At 50.0% G+C, this 17,007-nt stretch overlaps 1 protein-coding gene across 6 annotated transcripts in view; it reads left to right on the top strand.

The window, feature by feature from the left end:
* Positions 1-17,007, top strand: part of JAK1 (Janus kinase 1) — a 232,444-nt gene that overhangs the window by 203,614 nt on the left and 11,823 nt on the right. For 5 of the 6 annotated variants that reach the window (XM_063801056.1, XM_054683940.1, XM_016919919.3 and 2 more), the window contains 7 exons: positions 2,112-2,269; positions 4,591-4,714; positions 6,673-6,862; positions 11,446-11,552; positions 14,700-14,843; positions 15,639-15,726; positions 16,735-16,862. In XM_063801056.1, the coding sequence (XP_063657126.1) occupies positions 2,112-2,269; positions 4,591-4,714; positions 6,673-6,862; positions 11,446-11,552; positions 14,700-14,843; positions 15,639-15,726; positions 16,735-16,862 (939 nt within the window). The remainder of the gene's footprint in view (positions 1-2,111; positions 2,270-4,590; positions 4,715-6,672; positions 6,863-11,445; positions 11,553-14,699; positions 14,844-15,638; positions 15,727-16,734; positions 16,863-17,007) is intronic. The other variant, XM_024346338.3, reaches the window with a different exon arrangement.

Raw genomic sequence — 17,007 nt, forward strand, 5'->3', positions numbered from 1 at the left:
TGATAAGGGGAAACTGAGGCACGAAGAGGTTAAGTAACCTGTCCAAGGTCACAAAGCTGTTAGGTTAAAGCATTTGAAATTGCCAGTATTTGACCATTTTGACCTATAAAAATGATGATTCCATATGCATAACCCTACTAGCAGGTGGAGAGGCTGCGATTTGAACCCAGAGCAGCTGGCTCTAGAGCCTGAGCTGAGGGTTGACCACTGCTCCATGCTGCCAGTTTAGAATCTCATGCCCTCGTTGTCCCCTCCCAGCCATGGGATTCCCAAGCCCTTTAATCAGGCAGTGCTTTGAAGAAACCCTGATACCAGCATGTTGTCAAGTCAGACCTTCATGTATCACTTCTCTCTACATCTCCTTGGCATCCCTCATTTCTGTTTAGACTCCTGTTCTCAGGAAATGTAAGTGCAGATGTGGTCTTACTTATCATGTGGCTGGGTGAGGGGCTGCCCAGGCCAGCCTGCCCCTTGTTCAGAGCATCTTGAATTTGCTCTTCAGGGATATCCGCAGGTGGGTGCCTGGTCACACCCGCAAGGCAGTGTGCTCAGTGTGGTTTCTCTTTTCTGAGGTGCCATTCCTATGGTGACCCTGCCCTCTCCAGGCCTCCTTCCTCATAGCCCCAGGCATGCTTCCTTTGGCATTACAGCTGCACTAGGCCCTTGACCTCCCTCCTGCCCAGTGGCTTGTCTCCCCTGCTCCTTTTTCCCTTCACTGTCCTCTCATTTCTGCCACCTGCCTCTCCTTTCTACAGGGCTATGAAAGAGTCATTTTGCCCTTTTTTGAAGCCTCAGATGCTTTTTAATGTTTTTTTGTGAGTCAAAGCTCCAAATCATGGCTTTTGCATACCTTCCCTTGCCAGGAAATGTTCTTGATTGACCTGATAGTTCCTGTCAAATGGGCAGTCTCTTCAGGGATCAATGATCAGGACAAAAGTACCCCAAATCTACAACACAGGTGTCTTTCAGAACACCTTCCTTGATGGAAATCCCCTCCCTCCTCTTCTCCACAGGTGCCTTTGCCTCTTCCCACTCTGAGTAAGACACTCTGCTCTCTCCAACTCTCAGAGCTCCCTAGGCTTAATCTAGCAAACTCTTCACTGGGCCTGGGATTATTCCTAGATTAAAATCCAGGAGTTTCACCTTCTAGAGCAAGCCTGCTATGAGATGAACCACACTGCCTCTGTTTCTTTTCTCCTAAGCAGGAATAATGCCGATTTAGCCATTCACCGTTGAGTGCCAAGATCACGGTGCATGCTTTGCCCCTTCCCACCTCCACTTTTGTGCCTCTGCCACCTTGATTCAGGCTTCCTCTTCTCCCATCTGGACCCAGGGGACAGCTTCTCTGCATGTCTCCCTGCCTGCCACAGCCTCCCCCACCGCGTCACCCCCAACACACACACACACACACACACACACACACACACACACACACACACACACACACGGACCCAGGGGACAGCTTCTCTGCATGTCTCCCTGCCTGCCATAGCCTCCCCCACCGCGTCACCCCCAACACACACACACACACACACACACACACACACACACACACACACACAGAGTCATCTGATAGTTTGAGATAATAGATGGGAAAATGTGTTGAACAGTGAAAGTCCTATATAAATGCAAGGGGGATCGGGCACAGTGGCTCACGGCTGTAATCCCAGCACTTTGGGAGGCCAAGGTGGGAGATCACTCGAGGTCAGGAGTTCAAGACCAGCCTGGCCAACATGGTGAAACCCCGTATCTACTAAAAATACAAAAATTAGCCAGGTGTGGTGGCAGGTGCCTGTAATCCCAGCTACTTGGGAGGCTGAGGCAGAAGAATCACTTGGACCCAGGAGGCGGAGGTTGCAGTGAGCCGAGATCTCACCACTGCACTCCAGCCTGGGCGACAGAGTGAAACTCCATCTCAAATAAATAAATAAATAAATAAATTAAATAAATAAATAAATGCAAGGGGTATATTTAGTATTGATGAAAAGGTTTTCCCTTTGGGGTTCCCATTGGGTTATAAAAATCTTCTCACTGTGTACCTCCCTACAGAGTCAGCCACTTAAGCTGATAGAGACATGATGTAACCGTGGGAATTTCTTCTCTCTCAACAGGAACTGAAGCTCTCGTCCCACGAGGAGGCCTTGTCCTTTGTGTCCCTGGTAGATGGCTACTTCCGGCTCACAGCAGACGCCCATCATTACCTCTGCACCGACGTGGCCCCCCCGTTGATCGTCCACAACATACAGAATGGCTGTCATGGTCCAATCTGGTTGGTCCTAGAACCTTATCAGTTGCCTTTGGTGTGCAGAGAGCCCGTGTTTTAGTGATGGGGCATGTCATCATTGTTTAGGTCAGGCCAGTTGACCATGCTGCCTGGTACTTGTTGGCTGTCCTCCTTTCCTCCCTGCTGTCCAAGCTCTGGTCAGGCCTTCCTGTAATCTCCTACCATCCTCTTTGCAGCAGCCCCTCAATGCTGCTTCTTTACTTGGATCTCTCTTCATAGTTTAACCCCCTCACCTCTCCATAGCTGATCAAGAAGTACTACACTTTCTGATTTCTTGCTGTGTCAAACAATGTGGGCAATTCAAGAAACACTGAACACAGCTGAGCATGCTGCCATGTGCCTGTAGTTTCAGCTCCTTGAGAGGCTGAGGTGGGAGGATCACTTGAGCCCAGGAGTTCAATTCTAGCCTAGGCAACATAGCAATATCCCATCTCTAAAATATATAAAAGAAGAAAAAGAAAGATCAGATGATGATCTCAGCATCAGACAGTGTAGTAAATGGAATTGTCAGTCAGCTTGTCCCAAGGTGCCAGGTGAACAGTGGGGACCGTGAGGGTAATACAGCCTTAAGGCCAGAAGGGGCTGTGTGGGATGCCTTGTCCCACCTGCATCTCAGAACTGGCAGCCTGTGCTGAAGTACCTCTGGTGATGGGCAATGTGTGAGGCAGCCCATGGATTGGAGCTCTGACTGTGAGAGATGTGCATACCTTTCTGATATGGAGCTGTAGTTGGCTTCTCTGTAACTTCTGCCTACTCACTTGAATTCTGCCTTTTGAGACAACAGGGATTCTTATGACTTTCTCTTACATAGGACAGCCCTTCAGGCAAAGGAAAACAGCCAGCTGCTGTGTTTCTTCTGAGCCTCTCTTTTCAGACCACAGAATATCTGGGGAAGCATCTCTTCTGCCACCTTTCACATGATGTGCTTCTCACCTTCTTCCCTCTTCCGGCTGCCTTGTGGACAGGTAGCTTACTAGTCACATGGCCCTGGCCTTGAGAGGCTCACAGACTCATAGGGAAACAGACACACAAAGAATGGCAGAGCAAGGGGTTGAGCATTTGAAAAGCGTCTTCTGCCAACGTCCCAGCCATGGTTGTGCTTCAGGGCCCAGGCACTCGCTCTTCCCTTGGCTCAGAATGCCCTTCCTCCAGAATCTGCACAGCCTCCACTTCCTTCAGGTGCTAGTCAGATATCACCTTATCCGTGAAGTCTTCCTTGACCACCTTATATACAATCATACCTCTTTCCCTTCTCCATCCCATACATGTTGGCCACTGCACTCTACCTTATTTTCCTTCAGTGGCAGTTGTTACCTCCTGAGATACTATGTTTATTTACATAACATAACATTTGTTCCTGGTCTGACTACCCTCACCTCCCAGAATATGAGCTTCCCAAAGGCTGGGGCTGCATTGCTCACTGCTTTCTTAGTACACACAGGGGTCTGACACAGTGTAGGCCCTCAGTGAGTATTTGTTGAATGAATGGATATTTCATGTTTGATGGGATGCTGACATTCCTTGCCTAAAGAGTCTGCTCAGAGTAGGTGGCATTCAAATCTGATTAAACCAAAGAATCAATGATGGCTTGCCAGGCCTTAAAGCGCGGAAAGGGTACTTAGATGAGAGGTCAGCACATGCAAAGGCATGGCGCAGTTAGAAAGTACACAATGTCCCTGTCTCTCTAAAACACACAAACCATGGCGGCCCTCTCTCACCAGCACTTAGCAAGCAGCACTCACCTCATGCAGGGATGTATTCAGTCAGTATTCACTGCTCTCTACATGCCAGGACTCACTGGTCCTGGGGATACAAAGAAATGTAAGACGGGCCTGTTCCTACTAACATCTGTCCAGTCCTCACTGATGTATTCTCTCAGTGTGAGCCCATGGTGATACAGCAATAAACAACATGGCCTCCAGTTCCCACCCCCATGAGGTTTGTGCTTCCACTGGGCTGGCTAGGGGTGGAGGGGAGGCATGGCAGATCCTCATCACCAGCTTCCAGAGAGGCTCTTCTTTCTTGAGCTGGAGACGATGTCCGTAGGGAATGCGGGGACAAGCAGGGCTCATTGCCTTGGGCAGGAGGCTGAGTCCTCTTCTCAACCTTGGAGACTCCATCGGTCCTGAGGCCACTCGGTATTTCCGCTATGCTCATGGATGGCATCAGAGGGGACTTTAGGATCCTGGGCAGATAGTGTGATGGGGCTGTTAAGACTTGAGGCAGCTCAGGAGAGTGGATAGCCCAGAGGTTCAAAGTCCTGTTTGGTGTGAGCTCTTTCTCCCTTTGCCTACTTCTCCCTCTAGTACAGAATACGCCATCAATAAATTGCGGCAAGAAGGAAGCGAGGAGGGGATGTACGTGCTGAGGTGGAGCTGCACCGACTTTGACAACATCCTCATGACCGTCACCTGCTTTGAGAAGTCTGAGGTCAGTCAGGACACTGGCTTGGACCAGGCCATACAGCCATGAGGTGTCCAGTGTAGCCTGGTTCAGGAGCTGCTGCAGACAGAACCACCCTTGGCAGGGTGGAACTGAAAAGCCTGGGTCTCTGAGAAGATCCCTGGGAGGTCAGGCAAGGGCCCCTGCTCTCAAAAGGAGACTGCTCCCCAGTAGCCAGACCCCTACATCCTCCCCCTGTAGGTCCCTTCTTCCTTCATGGGACCCATGGTGGGGGTCCACCATGGCTCTGGAAGACAGAACATGACCAGAAAACCAATTCACACCCAACACTTGGAAAGTATAGTGTCATTATTTAGAGTGGTTTATTTAGACTCAGTGCCACCATCATCTCAGACCCAGAGCTATGCCTGTCTACAGCATTCACTGGTACAAACCAGCGCCCAAATGCCACTTCATCCACATGGCCTAACACAGTTTTTTCCAAATGGTAGCTTCAGACACTTTAACAAATTGCCACCCCATCTTAGAACAATGAATAGAGATGTCTTTTAGTGATTGAAGCGTAGCTGAAGCTGGGGATGATGTGAGATACATTCTGAGGGCTAAGATATTCACCAGAATTACTGACTTTGCCTCACTAGACCACAAATGCCTTTGTTATTCATGTAATTAAAAAAACTACAAAGTGGAATATTTTCAAAGACAGTGAGTTTTACAAAACACTTTACATCAGTACACTTTAATCAGTACTGGTTAGGCTCCACATGCATGGGGAGACCTGGGACACGGAGGGGCCTTTGGCACGGAGGGTAGACGCAGGAAGGACAAGCTTATTGGTGAACCCCTGGGACTGGACTCAGTCAAGAGTGGGAGGAGGAAACGGCAGAAGGAACCAGCGCTGCCAAGTGTCCTGGGTGATGCAATGCAGGAACACCACCACCTGCCCAGGCTCTTGCTGAACAGCTGGGCCTCGGGGCTCCGTGGCTCAGAGCCTGTCAGGTTCATTGCCTTCCCAGAATGCTTGCCGTCTATTCATCAGTCATTGGAGGAAGTTCAATGTGTTTACGATGGAGGGGTGCATGAGACAGCCCAGCCTCCTCCTGAAGTGGAATTGGCCTGTGCAGTACCAAGAGTGTCCGTGACTCCCTAACAATGTCACATCACCCGGGGAAAACAGCAGTCATAGAAATGATTACTTCCACCGCACACTGTGGCCCACCAGACCCTGTGCCAAGCGTTGTACCTACTTGTGCTTTTTTAAGCCTTGTAATAGCCATATTAGGTAGGTGATATTATCCCATTGTACAGATGAAGTAACTGAGATTTTGAATATGATCTCCTAGTTTACAGCTTATGTAAGTCTTTCTGGCCCTCATTGTTTACCACTAAAATAGTTTAGTTTGTACAAAAAGAGCCCATGAGGGAAAACTGCTTATACCTCCTGTCTGGCACCACAGTGTCCCAAACCTGGGTCAGACACGGAACACCAGCTCCCAGTGTGGTTTTCCTCAAGTGGAGACATGGCCTGGAAGGGCTCAGTTTGAGGCTGTTCCTTGAGAAGTTGCACCATCATAATTATTACCTCATACATAATATCTGCTGGACTTTATAAAGGGCTTACTAAGTTTTTCAATACACCATGTTAGATAATTGTAGCAACAATCCTATGAGGTTGGATTTTCATGAACTTTATCTTACATGTGAAAAACCAAGTGACACTTTTGTAGAAATAGCTACTGTGTCTGCTGTAGTATTAACTCCCTTTTATCAATGCCTTCTCCTGGACCTTGTTTTATTATTTAGTTAGTTGTTGGTTGGATTATTTATTGATAATAAACTTTATTTTTGAATAATTTTAGATTTACAGAAATGTTACAGAGATGGTGCAAAATTACTCTTCATGCAGCTTCCCCTAATGTTAATATCTTACATACCGATGCCTGACCCCATTTTAAACATGTAATTTCTGGTCATTTCCTGAATAGCAGGTGCAGGGTGCCCAGAAGCAGTTCAAGAACTTTCAGATCGAGGTGCAGAAGGGCCGCTACAGTCTGCACGGTTCGGACCGCAGCTTCCCCAGCTTGGGAGACCTCATGAGCCACCTCAAGAAGCAGATCCTGCGCACGGATAACATCAGCTTCATGCTAAAACGCTGCTGCCAGCCCAAGCCCCGAGGTTCGTCTCCCCGTGCCAGAACCAGGCTGTATCCCATCAGTAATGTGCTGAGACCCAGATCGACCAAAACACGCTGACTGACTTAAACAAAGTGGACCCTCCCCACAGTTTCTAGGTGTTTTTTATTGAGTTTAATTACACTTCTGTGCCCAACTCACATCCAATCCCTTGAGTGTGAGCATTTTCTGTAGAAGAGGCATATACCTTTCTCAGCATCTCATTAGGCTGCAGAAAGAGGCATGCTCAGCATTAGTAAGCAGAAAATCACTTCTTTCTTCCTTAAGATAAAATGCCTTGAGGAGTCTCCTGTCACTGGTTTATTTATCTGAGAGATATTCCTGGCACATCTTTTGTGGGCCAAGAACTATATCAGATGCAAAGAATCAGAAATGCATAAGGTCCAGTCCCTGCTCTCTGGGGGTTTCCCAGCCTAATGCTGATGTTACAGGTAAATGAGGCCACTGCAGTTTGTGATGGGTGTTTTAACTAACATAGATATCATACCCTGGAGTCAAACAGAAAGGGATGGTCAAAATCCCTGAGTTCCGTGGCACAGGGGGCTGCCTGGAGGAGGCAGCTCTTGAACTGAGTGTGGGAGGATGAGTGGGAGGTTGCCAGTGCGGTCAGGGCATCTCGGCACGTGCAAACAGAGGCATGGGCGGGGGCTGCCATGAAGGTGAAGGTGGAAGGGAGGGGCAGGTGAGGCCGAGCTTAGGGTGTGGGAGCCTTGAGTGCTATGCCATGGAGCTGGGTCTTTATCCTGCAGGCTGTAGGGGCCAGGGAGGATCAGGGAGTGAAATGGATCCAAAGGGTGAGCCACTCAGCTGTTTCTTGTTAAGCCTCTTGAACGGCGTCACTGATGTTCTGCAGGTGGATTTGTCTCTTAGAATGTAAGGACTGGAAAGACACGTAGAGGTCACACAGTCAACTGTCTCATTTTATAGATGAGAAAATTGAGGCCCAGAAGAGCGAAGTGGGTCTCATCAAAGGTCAGCGTCAAAGAGGGGCTTGAGTGCCAGGCCTAACCTGAGTGCCCTAGCTCTTGAGAACTGTTTATTTTGCTGCTCCTCACCTCAAGATGCTGCCCTTCATGCGTCAGGTTCTTCCCTTAGAAGGAGGAAGGCCTCAAAGAAGGAGCAGCGCGATTGCCACTGAGGCCCCACGAGTGTCAGAGGAAGACCCTCTGAGGAGTCTTTATCTGGGACACATCTTGTTCTTCCAAGCGAACGTGTCCATAAACCCTCACACCACCAGGAGTGGGCAGAGGAAGCAGCACCAGGATAGAAAGGGACCTGGGTTCTTGATGTTTGAATCAGTTTTTGGTCTCAGCAAGGGGCTTGTCACTGAACTTGGTGAAAGAGGAGGGACTTGTGTTCTTGATCAGATAGGGTTTCCTGCCAGGCTCAGAGAATAACTGCAGCCTTTGTTTTCATGCTTGAGGATTTTCTGCAAAGGTAAAAACACATCTGCCACTTGGCTGTGAGACCTCAGAGTGAGTTCAAACCTTAAAGCCCAACAGCCCTATTTATTCACAGCAACACACTGGAACGAACCCCAGTTGAGGCTCCTGAAACTCAGTGCTGAATGTGTTTCCTGTTGCCTTTCCCACCTGACTGTGAACTCTTAAGACAGGACCTGAGTCTCACTCACCACTCTGTGGGCTCGTGGGGAGGACAGTGCCCAGCACGGAGTCAGCGTGAATAATGCCTGTCAAGTGAACCAGGTAGCAGGAGCTGCTGGATGGTGGGTGCCTACTGTGGCCCAGGCAGTTTATGTACCTACCTCATTTATTTCATCTACACAGTAGCTTTTTGTAGACATTACAAAGGTGATGAAATTGAGACTTGAGATGGTAAGTGACTTGCTCAAGGCCATGTAGCTAGTAGTATCGGTAGTAGGTAGAACAGTAGCAATAATTAATAAGAACGGCTGCTATCATGTGAGCAGGGCTTACAATTTGCCAGGCATTGTTTGGAGATCTTTCATGTTTTAAGTCATTTAGTCCTCAAAATAACCCAGAATATGTTGTTATCACAATTATACATGCCCAAGATCACTTAGGTAGAGGATGAGTGGGGATTTGAACTCGCGTTGTCTGACTCCAAGTCCAGTGATTCCTTCTGTACCACCGCCCCCACCCTGCCCAGGTCACACTGTCTTTGGAAAGATGCAGCCATCAGCCTAGGACTTTAGAGCAGGCACCAATTCTCCTGACCTTGGGAGAGTAAGAATAAGGCCTGTGTGTGAGGCCTCCTTACATAGGTCCCCCAAAGCTCTCTCTCTTCCCTCTGCCATGTGCAAATTAGAGAAGTGGGGAAATCGTGAAAATTAGACATGAGAATATTGTGTTGGGTTCTTCAGCTCCTCTGCTCTCCTAACCACGGGGTTTTGATAGCCAGACCCTGATCTGGGTTTCTCACTTGAAAATGCAACTAAGAAACTCTTCATGGGATAAATAAAAAGCAAAGTGAAAAAGCAGGAGGCCACTCAGAGTGGGCGTGACGGCTCAGCAGGTCCCACATCTCTAGTCCTGTGTCCTGTGTCCAGCTCCACTACCCATCTCCCACTCCAGAACCCTGATGATACAGGAAGGATGATGACAGTGACTAAGATGTAATGCCAGTCATAATCACGGCGGCAACCAGTCAGGGAGCGTTTTACTCCATACCAGGCACTGAAGGCAGCCGCTCCCTTGCGTCATCCCATTTGTCCACACGGTAAACTACGAAGGACACAACTGTGGCCCCCATTTTTCTAGTGAGGAAACACCTTCATGGAGGCACTGTGGCTTCCCCCATTCACATTGTTAACCCTGGTGCCATGTTCCCTGAAGTGCCCATGCAAAGAATAGTCCATAAATGGCTTCGGTTCCATCCGCCTCTCATTTCCCAAGTGGCTCTGCTGCCTGGCCTCTTGCCTGTGGACACCAGCCACGGGGCCCCTTCTTGATGCCTTTTCTCCTGAGTTGAGTTGAGCCTGAGTTGCCTCTGAATCGGATTTTCCCCAGGTAACAGGGTGGAGTCAGGAAAATGGTATGGAGGGAGCAGCCTCTGGAAAAAGAGTGCCCAGGTTGTGAGAACAAGGGGAGCCTCTCCCTGAGCCCTGTTTCTGGCACCCACATTTGTTCTCCCGATTAGGGCCAGGTATGTTGTGAGAAGGGTAGAGACGAGAGCATCTCTGACTTCAGTGTGAATCCTAAGATTACGAACTGCCTGGCCTTGGGCCAATTACTTAATCTCTCAGAATCTCTGTTTTCTCATCTATAAAATGGGGATAAGAATACTGTGTATTCCATAGGATTGTCATAAGGACAAAGGAGTTAATGTGTATAATGCTCATAGAACAGCGGCTGGCACGGAGAAAACAGTCGGAATATGTGAGCTTAAAAAATTAGAAAGGAAAAGAATGCCCTGTCCTGAGGGATAGCAGGGATTAGAGACGTGGCCCTGTGCAGGGACCCGGCGCTCAGCAGCCATTGCCTCCCAGCGGTGTGTGTGGTGGCCTCCATGGGTTGTGCCTGGCTGTTCTTACAGATGTTCTTTTAGGAACTTCCTTCTGTTACAGTCCAGGAATCAGGACTGGAATGGCTACATTTTCTCCCCTAACTTGTTATTGTCTTCTAGTGCAGGAAAGAGGAAGTGAAGGGAAATGCATGTTCGTTGTCATTTTGCTAATATTCCTGCTTCAGTTAATAAAATTGATGAAAACATACAAGTCTTCAGAGATTCCCGGAATACTTTCCCTGCTAGTCAGAATCTGGAAGGTCCTTTCTTGCCTTATGATAACCTCGTTCCTTGCAGTAGCTCCATGGCGGGAAAGGTGATTTCTATGGATTGTAGATTTCCTGGCCTCGAGGATTTTGTAATGTGTTGGGTTTGCTGTTTGAATCAGTAGAATCTGGGCGACAGTCTACTTAAACCTGCATATTGAGGGGGCATTTGGTAAGCGCCTCCTCCATGTCAGGCACTGCTGGTACCACGAGCTTCAGACAGGGCACTGTTCTGGGTCTCCTGCCCTGATCTTCTGGCTCAAAACCAGCGTTTGTTCACCTCCTCCTGGTTCCCATCATGCCCTGGGCCCGGGTACTGCTTCTTCCTTCCATAGCTCTCATCCTTTAGAAAGACGCCAGTCATTCATTCACTCATTTAACAAATAATAATTGAGTGCCTACTATGTACCGGGCTGTGGAGGTGGAGCAGAAAATAAGATAGACAGTCTCTGACTTCTTTCAGTTTCCAGTCTTACATTTTAAATTTTAATTTCGTTAGGGAAACTGTTCCGGACCTTTCTTACCAGAACAGATCTTGCCGTGCCCACCTTGGAGCACCACACACCTGTTCTTTAGAGGAGCTGAACAAATTGTAGCTTTCCATTTAATTGTTTATTTGGGAGTTTTGGCTCTGTCGTTACCCTGTGAGCTCCTGGAGGGTAGGAGCCATATGCCTATTGAATAAGCACTTGTCGAATGACTGAAGCAGCAAGCACCCGCACACCGGTCCCACGGCCCCGGCTCAGCAGATGTTGGCTGTCTGAGAGCTCGGATCTTGGGTGCTGTGCTCAGACTCCCCCAATCTCTTCCACAGAAATCTCCAACCTGCTGGTGGCTACTAAGAAAGCCCAGGAGTGGCAGCCCGTCTACCCCATGAGCCAGCTGAGTTTCGATCGGATCCTCAAGAAGGATCTGGTGCAGGTGAGTCACGGCTGCAGGGTGTGGGCCACCTGTGGTCCTGCCTCCCCACGGTGGAGCAGCTTGGGGATCTGGGGGAAGGAAGGCTGTGTTTGGGGAAATCTTAGTAGAAAAAGAACAGGGAAACTTTCCTTTGATGGCAAAAGCCGTACAACCATTGCCTCCATCCTCTTCACCCTTGCTGATGCTCCTCAGAGACATGTTTTGAGGTAAGTGGTTTGGTCAGGCCTTGTGGGGTTCCCTAGAACAGCAGGGACCTTCTGTGGTGAGGGAGTGCTGAAGGGGTGGCAGGGCAGGAGGTGGCTCTCCACAGGGGAGCATGGCCATCACCCCTCGCTGCCTGCAGCAGGCTGTGTGACGGAGCACCTCCAGAGTTCAGTCCTGCACTTTCTGATGATGCTTCCAGAAGGAGCAGAGCTCAGGAGGAGAGAACACAGGGAGGGAACAAGAGGACATGCGCACTCTGGGCCTGAAGGAGAACTATCTTGAGAAACAGATCCCAGTCTTTGGAGGCCTTTTTGCCCGGAATCTACAGGCTGAGGGGGGAGCCCAGGAGCTCCCCAGGGGCTGCCCTGGAGCTGTTGCTGGTGGTGTGAGGCCCAGGGAAAGCCCACTTTCTGTTCTGCCGCCGCTCCCCAGCCCTGTTGCATAGAGCCACGCGTTGGGGTATCAGGGAGATGGTGCGGCAGCCTTGGAGAGAAGCAAGCACGGGGCCACTCACCACCTGGGGAGATGGCAGCACCTTGGAGGTGTTGGAGGGTGAGGCGGAAGCTGCCTGCTGTGAAGGAGCCTGGGGAGAGTGGCACTCGGGGGTTTGTTACTTTACCTTTTTCAGTGAGTCCCCGAGATTGTTGGATGGGGCTTGAGGGAGTGGAAATCCACAGCTAAACGCCTCACTTCCCTTGTGGTACATTTCTTCACCAAAGGCCCATCATTGTTCTCTATTCCTCTCGTGGTGTGAGAGCTGTGTCCTGAGATTACAGTCACCAGAGCCACAGTTTCATAGCCTCTTTTCTGTGTAGAACTTGACATAGTCCGTGGGGCCTGCCTCTTTTCCCTTGCCTCGAGCCTCCAAGCAGGTAACCACCATCCTCCATGCCTTCCACATCCACTTAGCCAACAGAGATCAAGCATTACACGTGCCAGGCACGATTGCTGCTTCAGCAGGCTCCTGTCTATTTTGAGGGGGTAATCACATTAGCAAGAGTCAAGTTCCAAAGTAGGGAAGTACAGCAGGATGTGGACCTAATCTTGAGAGGACAGAGATAGCTTCCTGGGGGAAGCAGTATCAAAGCAGAGTCCCAGACCAGGCACAGCGGCTCACACAGTGGCTCACACCTGTCGTCCCAGCACTTTGAGAGGCCAAGGCGGGAGGATCGCTTGAGCCTAGGAGTTCAAGACCAGCCTGGGCAACACAATGAGATCCCATCTCTACTAAAAATACAAATGAAAAAATGAGCTGCATGTAGTGGTAAGCAGCTGTAGTCCCAGCTACTCAGGAGGCTGAGTTGGAAGGATTGCATAAGGCCAGGAGTTTGAGGTTGCAGTGAGCTATGATTGTGCTGCTGCACTCCAGCCAGGTGTTAGAGCGAGACCCTGTCTGGGGAAAAAAAAAAAAAATCAGGGTCTCCTCCTGGAGGATGAGCTCAAGTAGCTAGGCAAGGTGGAGGGAACAGCATCAGAGGAGGACGAAGTGGGCCATATGGGCCTTTGTGGGTCCCTGCAGAATCCTGACAGCATGGTGTCATGACTTGGCCACGGGAAGAGCAATTATTCTGAAAGCATATGGCTTTTACGGGATGTTCTGGGAATCAGCTTCCCATAACCTTGATGGATCACTTCATGACAGATGCAGCTTTAATGAATAGCCAAAGACCTTGCCAGGATACAGCAGACAGGGCGGATGCATCACCATTCAGCTCTGACAGATGACAAATGGTGGCATTTGTGCAAATTAATATACCTGATTAACAATGGTGTATGTTCCTATGGGGGATAAGACTGATACCCTAGGTATCAGCGACAGTCCCTTTTCTGCATTTCCAGGGGGTCCTCAAATAATAGAATAATGGATCTTCAGTTTACAAGTTTTGTGGTGCTAATGTCAACAACTTGACATTGCCTAAGTTTCGTGAATCCCATTTCGATTTCCAAATATTAAGAATTTTAAAATCAGAATTATTGCAACTTGAACTGGAAGGGTCCTCAGAAATAGATCATGGTATGGCTAGGGCTTTGCACGGATCATCTCATTCAGTCCTCCTGCCACTCATCTGGGGGTATTGTTCCCTTTCACATGTCAGGAAATCCAGGACACATCACCCCAGTCTCCACCTTCATCTTCACATTGCCATCTCCTCTGTGAGGTTGCCAGGGCAAATGCAGGTGTACTTTGCACCACTAATTTTAAATCCTAGCGTGCATGCACACACATGAGCACACACACTGGATAAATGGATGGGAAACAGATGGTTCCAGTGTGAGAAACTGTGCCTACCTGTGCCAGAGGGCTTCAGATAACACATGGGTCCACCAGATGGGTTTCTACGCACCCCCCCCACCCCCCCCCCGTGTGCCTGAGTCTGTACCAGGAGCCTCCATCCCTGTTTCCTGGTTTGATTCTTACCACAGCCCTATGAGGTCAGTACCATTATTACCTCCATTTGCAGAAAGTGGGCAGAGATTGCCCCCATGTCACATGGCCAGCGGGTAGTAGAGCTGGGATTTGCAAGCCTCTTCACAGGGTAGCACAGCCTGTGAGTAGAGGAGCTGCCTGGGGGCTCCTCTCTTGAGTCTTCTCTGGAGGCCTGGGGTGGGACCCATGTGGCTGGCTGTTGATGGCCCTGTTTGCAGTGTCCTGACATGTTAGGACTGTGTTTTGGCCAAAGGCTGTTCCTAGGGGTAGAAAGCAAGGAGCCGTTTAGGGAGTAGGAGAACTGTCTCCTGGGGCCCAGCAAATGTCACCACTGTGTTTGGCCAAATAGCTTGTTGTTTTCTCTGGAGGCCTGGGGATCATGAGCTGGGGCAGGGAGCCCTCTTGCCTTTGCCCCATCCCATTGATAGTCCATGTTCCCATTGAGGACCCCTTCCCAGACGGTCCATCACTTCAGGGCACAGAGAGGTCACCCAGCCTTCTGCTTCTTCCCTCAGGGCGAGCACCTTGGGAGAGGCACGAGAACACACATCTATTCTGGGACCCTGATGGATTACAAGGATGACGAAGGAACTTCTGAAGAGAAGAAGATAAAAGTGATCCTCAAAGTCTTAGACCCCAGCCACAGGGATATTTCCCTGGCAAGTGTCTTCCTCTGAACTCCTCCCCTCCCCTCTCCCGTTTCTGGAGCCAGTGGAACACAATGGGTTGAGAAGAACCCTTGCCCTTCTTGTGGCCCAGTGGTTTTCAAACTTGCCTTTTACTCAGAATTTTTTTCTCCACATATGATCTTAGTGGACCCTGCATGTAGAGTAAGTGAGGTGGGTTGAACAGCTCCTCACACTCAGCCTGCGCCCTCCCTTCCACCCCCAACCCCCACCTTTCCTAAGGACAGGTCCAGGTGGCCGTGCTGTGGAGCCCTAGGACTCTGGCCAAATGGTTCAAAGTTCCTGATACAGTCCACGGCTCTCACCACACAGTCTGGAAAACGAAAGCCCAGAGGAGTAAAAGGACTCACCCAGGATTCTCCAGACTATTAGAGCGACACAGTCAAATCTTGAGCAGAGATCGGCTGCCTTCATTTCCCCTTTGTTCCAGCGTAGTGCTAAATACGGGTATTTCCCAGAGCTGAAAGGAAGAGAGAGAGGTGGGCATGAGTATCCAGTGGGAAAATTCTTAGCCAGCTTCTCCCACCAGCCCTGCTCTGCATCCTGTTAGGTTTTCTAAATAAACCTCACATCCCTGCCAGGTTGGCCCAGAGAACAAGGCTTGGCAGTGCCTCTGGACAGCCAAGGCCAGAGGATCGATGTTCAGGGCCTGGGGTGGCGACAGTGGTGAGCTCTCCTGGGTCCACTGGCTTTCCCTTCAACAGAGCCCCTGGGGAGCAGCCCCCTGGAGGCTGGCCTGAGACATTCCTATGTCCTGCTCGCCCACAGGCCTTCTTCGAGGCAGCCAGCATGATGAGACAGGTCTCCCACAAACACATCGTGTACCTCTATGGCGTCTGTGTCCGCGACGTGGAGAGTAAGTGTGTTCTCTTTCAAAGGGGTGGGTGGCCTGGCTGGGGAGCTTGGGTGCTGTGGAGATGGTGGGGGCTCTTCCCACCCTCACATTGCCCAGGCTTCTTGCCTTTCTTTTTGCAGTTGAGGAGATTGAGGGACTGAGCAGGTCATTTGCTTAAGTTAATAGTGGAGGTGGAACTAAAACGGATTGCTTTTCATTCATTTGTGTAATGTTTTCTTGTCAACGCTGGCAAGAACCCTACACTGTGCTAGACCTGGGAGGCTGAGGTGAGTGAAATGAGGTCAAGGCCACAAGAGTCAGGCCCAAGGAGCTCTGGGCAGGTGAGTGAGGTGAGCGCACCCCACAAGCAGCAAGACGCTGGCCCCTCGAATGGACTGGCTTTCATTTTAACCACAGGCAGGCTTGGCCCTTTCTTGGTTGTCAAGTCACTGAGCCGGTGGGCCCTTGGGCTGCTGCTGCACACTGAGATGGAGGGGTGGCCTTGGCCTCTGAGTTCCTGACATGTAAGTTTGGAAGAAGAGTGATTTTTTTTTTTAACCCCAAGTGACTTCTTCCCTGTGGAATCCAACAATGTGAGCTGTTCCGTGTACTCACGCAGGAGTCCTGTTGAGAGGGAAGTTTTGCCATGTGAGCGGCCTGATCTCTGCGTCACGGTGTGTTGTAGAACAGCAGCAGTGGCGGCGGTTGTTCCCAGAGCCCTTGTTCTCTGTGTCAGGCCCGCCGCCAAGGCTTTCCAGGCCTTGTGACATTTAGCCGCCATCTGTTATTACAGATGAGGGAATTGAGGCTCAGAGAAGTGTCACTTGCTCAGTGCCACCGTTTAGAAGAAGAGCTTGGGGTTGAACTTGGCCTTTCCAGCTCTGAAGCCCCTGCACCATTGCACCCCCCAAGGATATCTGTGTACTCTGAGGCCGAGTAGTGTCCACTGAAGTGGACTGTCGTAAGGGGATGAAGGAGAGGACCGTGCCACAGACCAGGTTCCAGACATGGCTATTTTTATGCCTACAGATATCATGGTGGAAGAGTTTGTGGAAGGGGGTCCTCTGGATCTCTTCATGCACCGGAAAAGCGATGTCCTTACCACACCATGGAAATTCAAAGTTGCCAAACAGCTGGCCAGTGCCCTGAGCTACTTGGTGAGAACGTCCTGATGTCCATAATGGTCCCACCAGAAACCAGAGTGTCCTGGGAGGGGTGGCAGGAAGGAGGTGCTAGCCAAGCAGCTAGAGGGGCCTGTCCTTGGGTTCCATGGGGCCAGGGCTCTGTGGTTGAACAAAGGTG

This window comes from Pan troglodytes, chromosome 1 (assembly GCF_028858775.2).
Source record: "Pan troglodytes isolate AG18354 chromosome 1, NHGRI_mPanTro3-v2.0_pri, whole genome shotgun sequence".
In the NCBI taxonomy this organism is placed as follows: Eukaryota; Metazoa; Chordata; class Mammalia; order Primates; family Hominidae; genus Pan; species Pan troglodytes.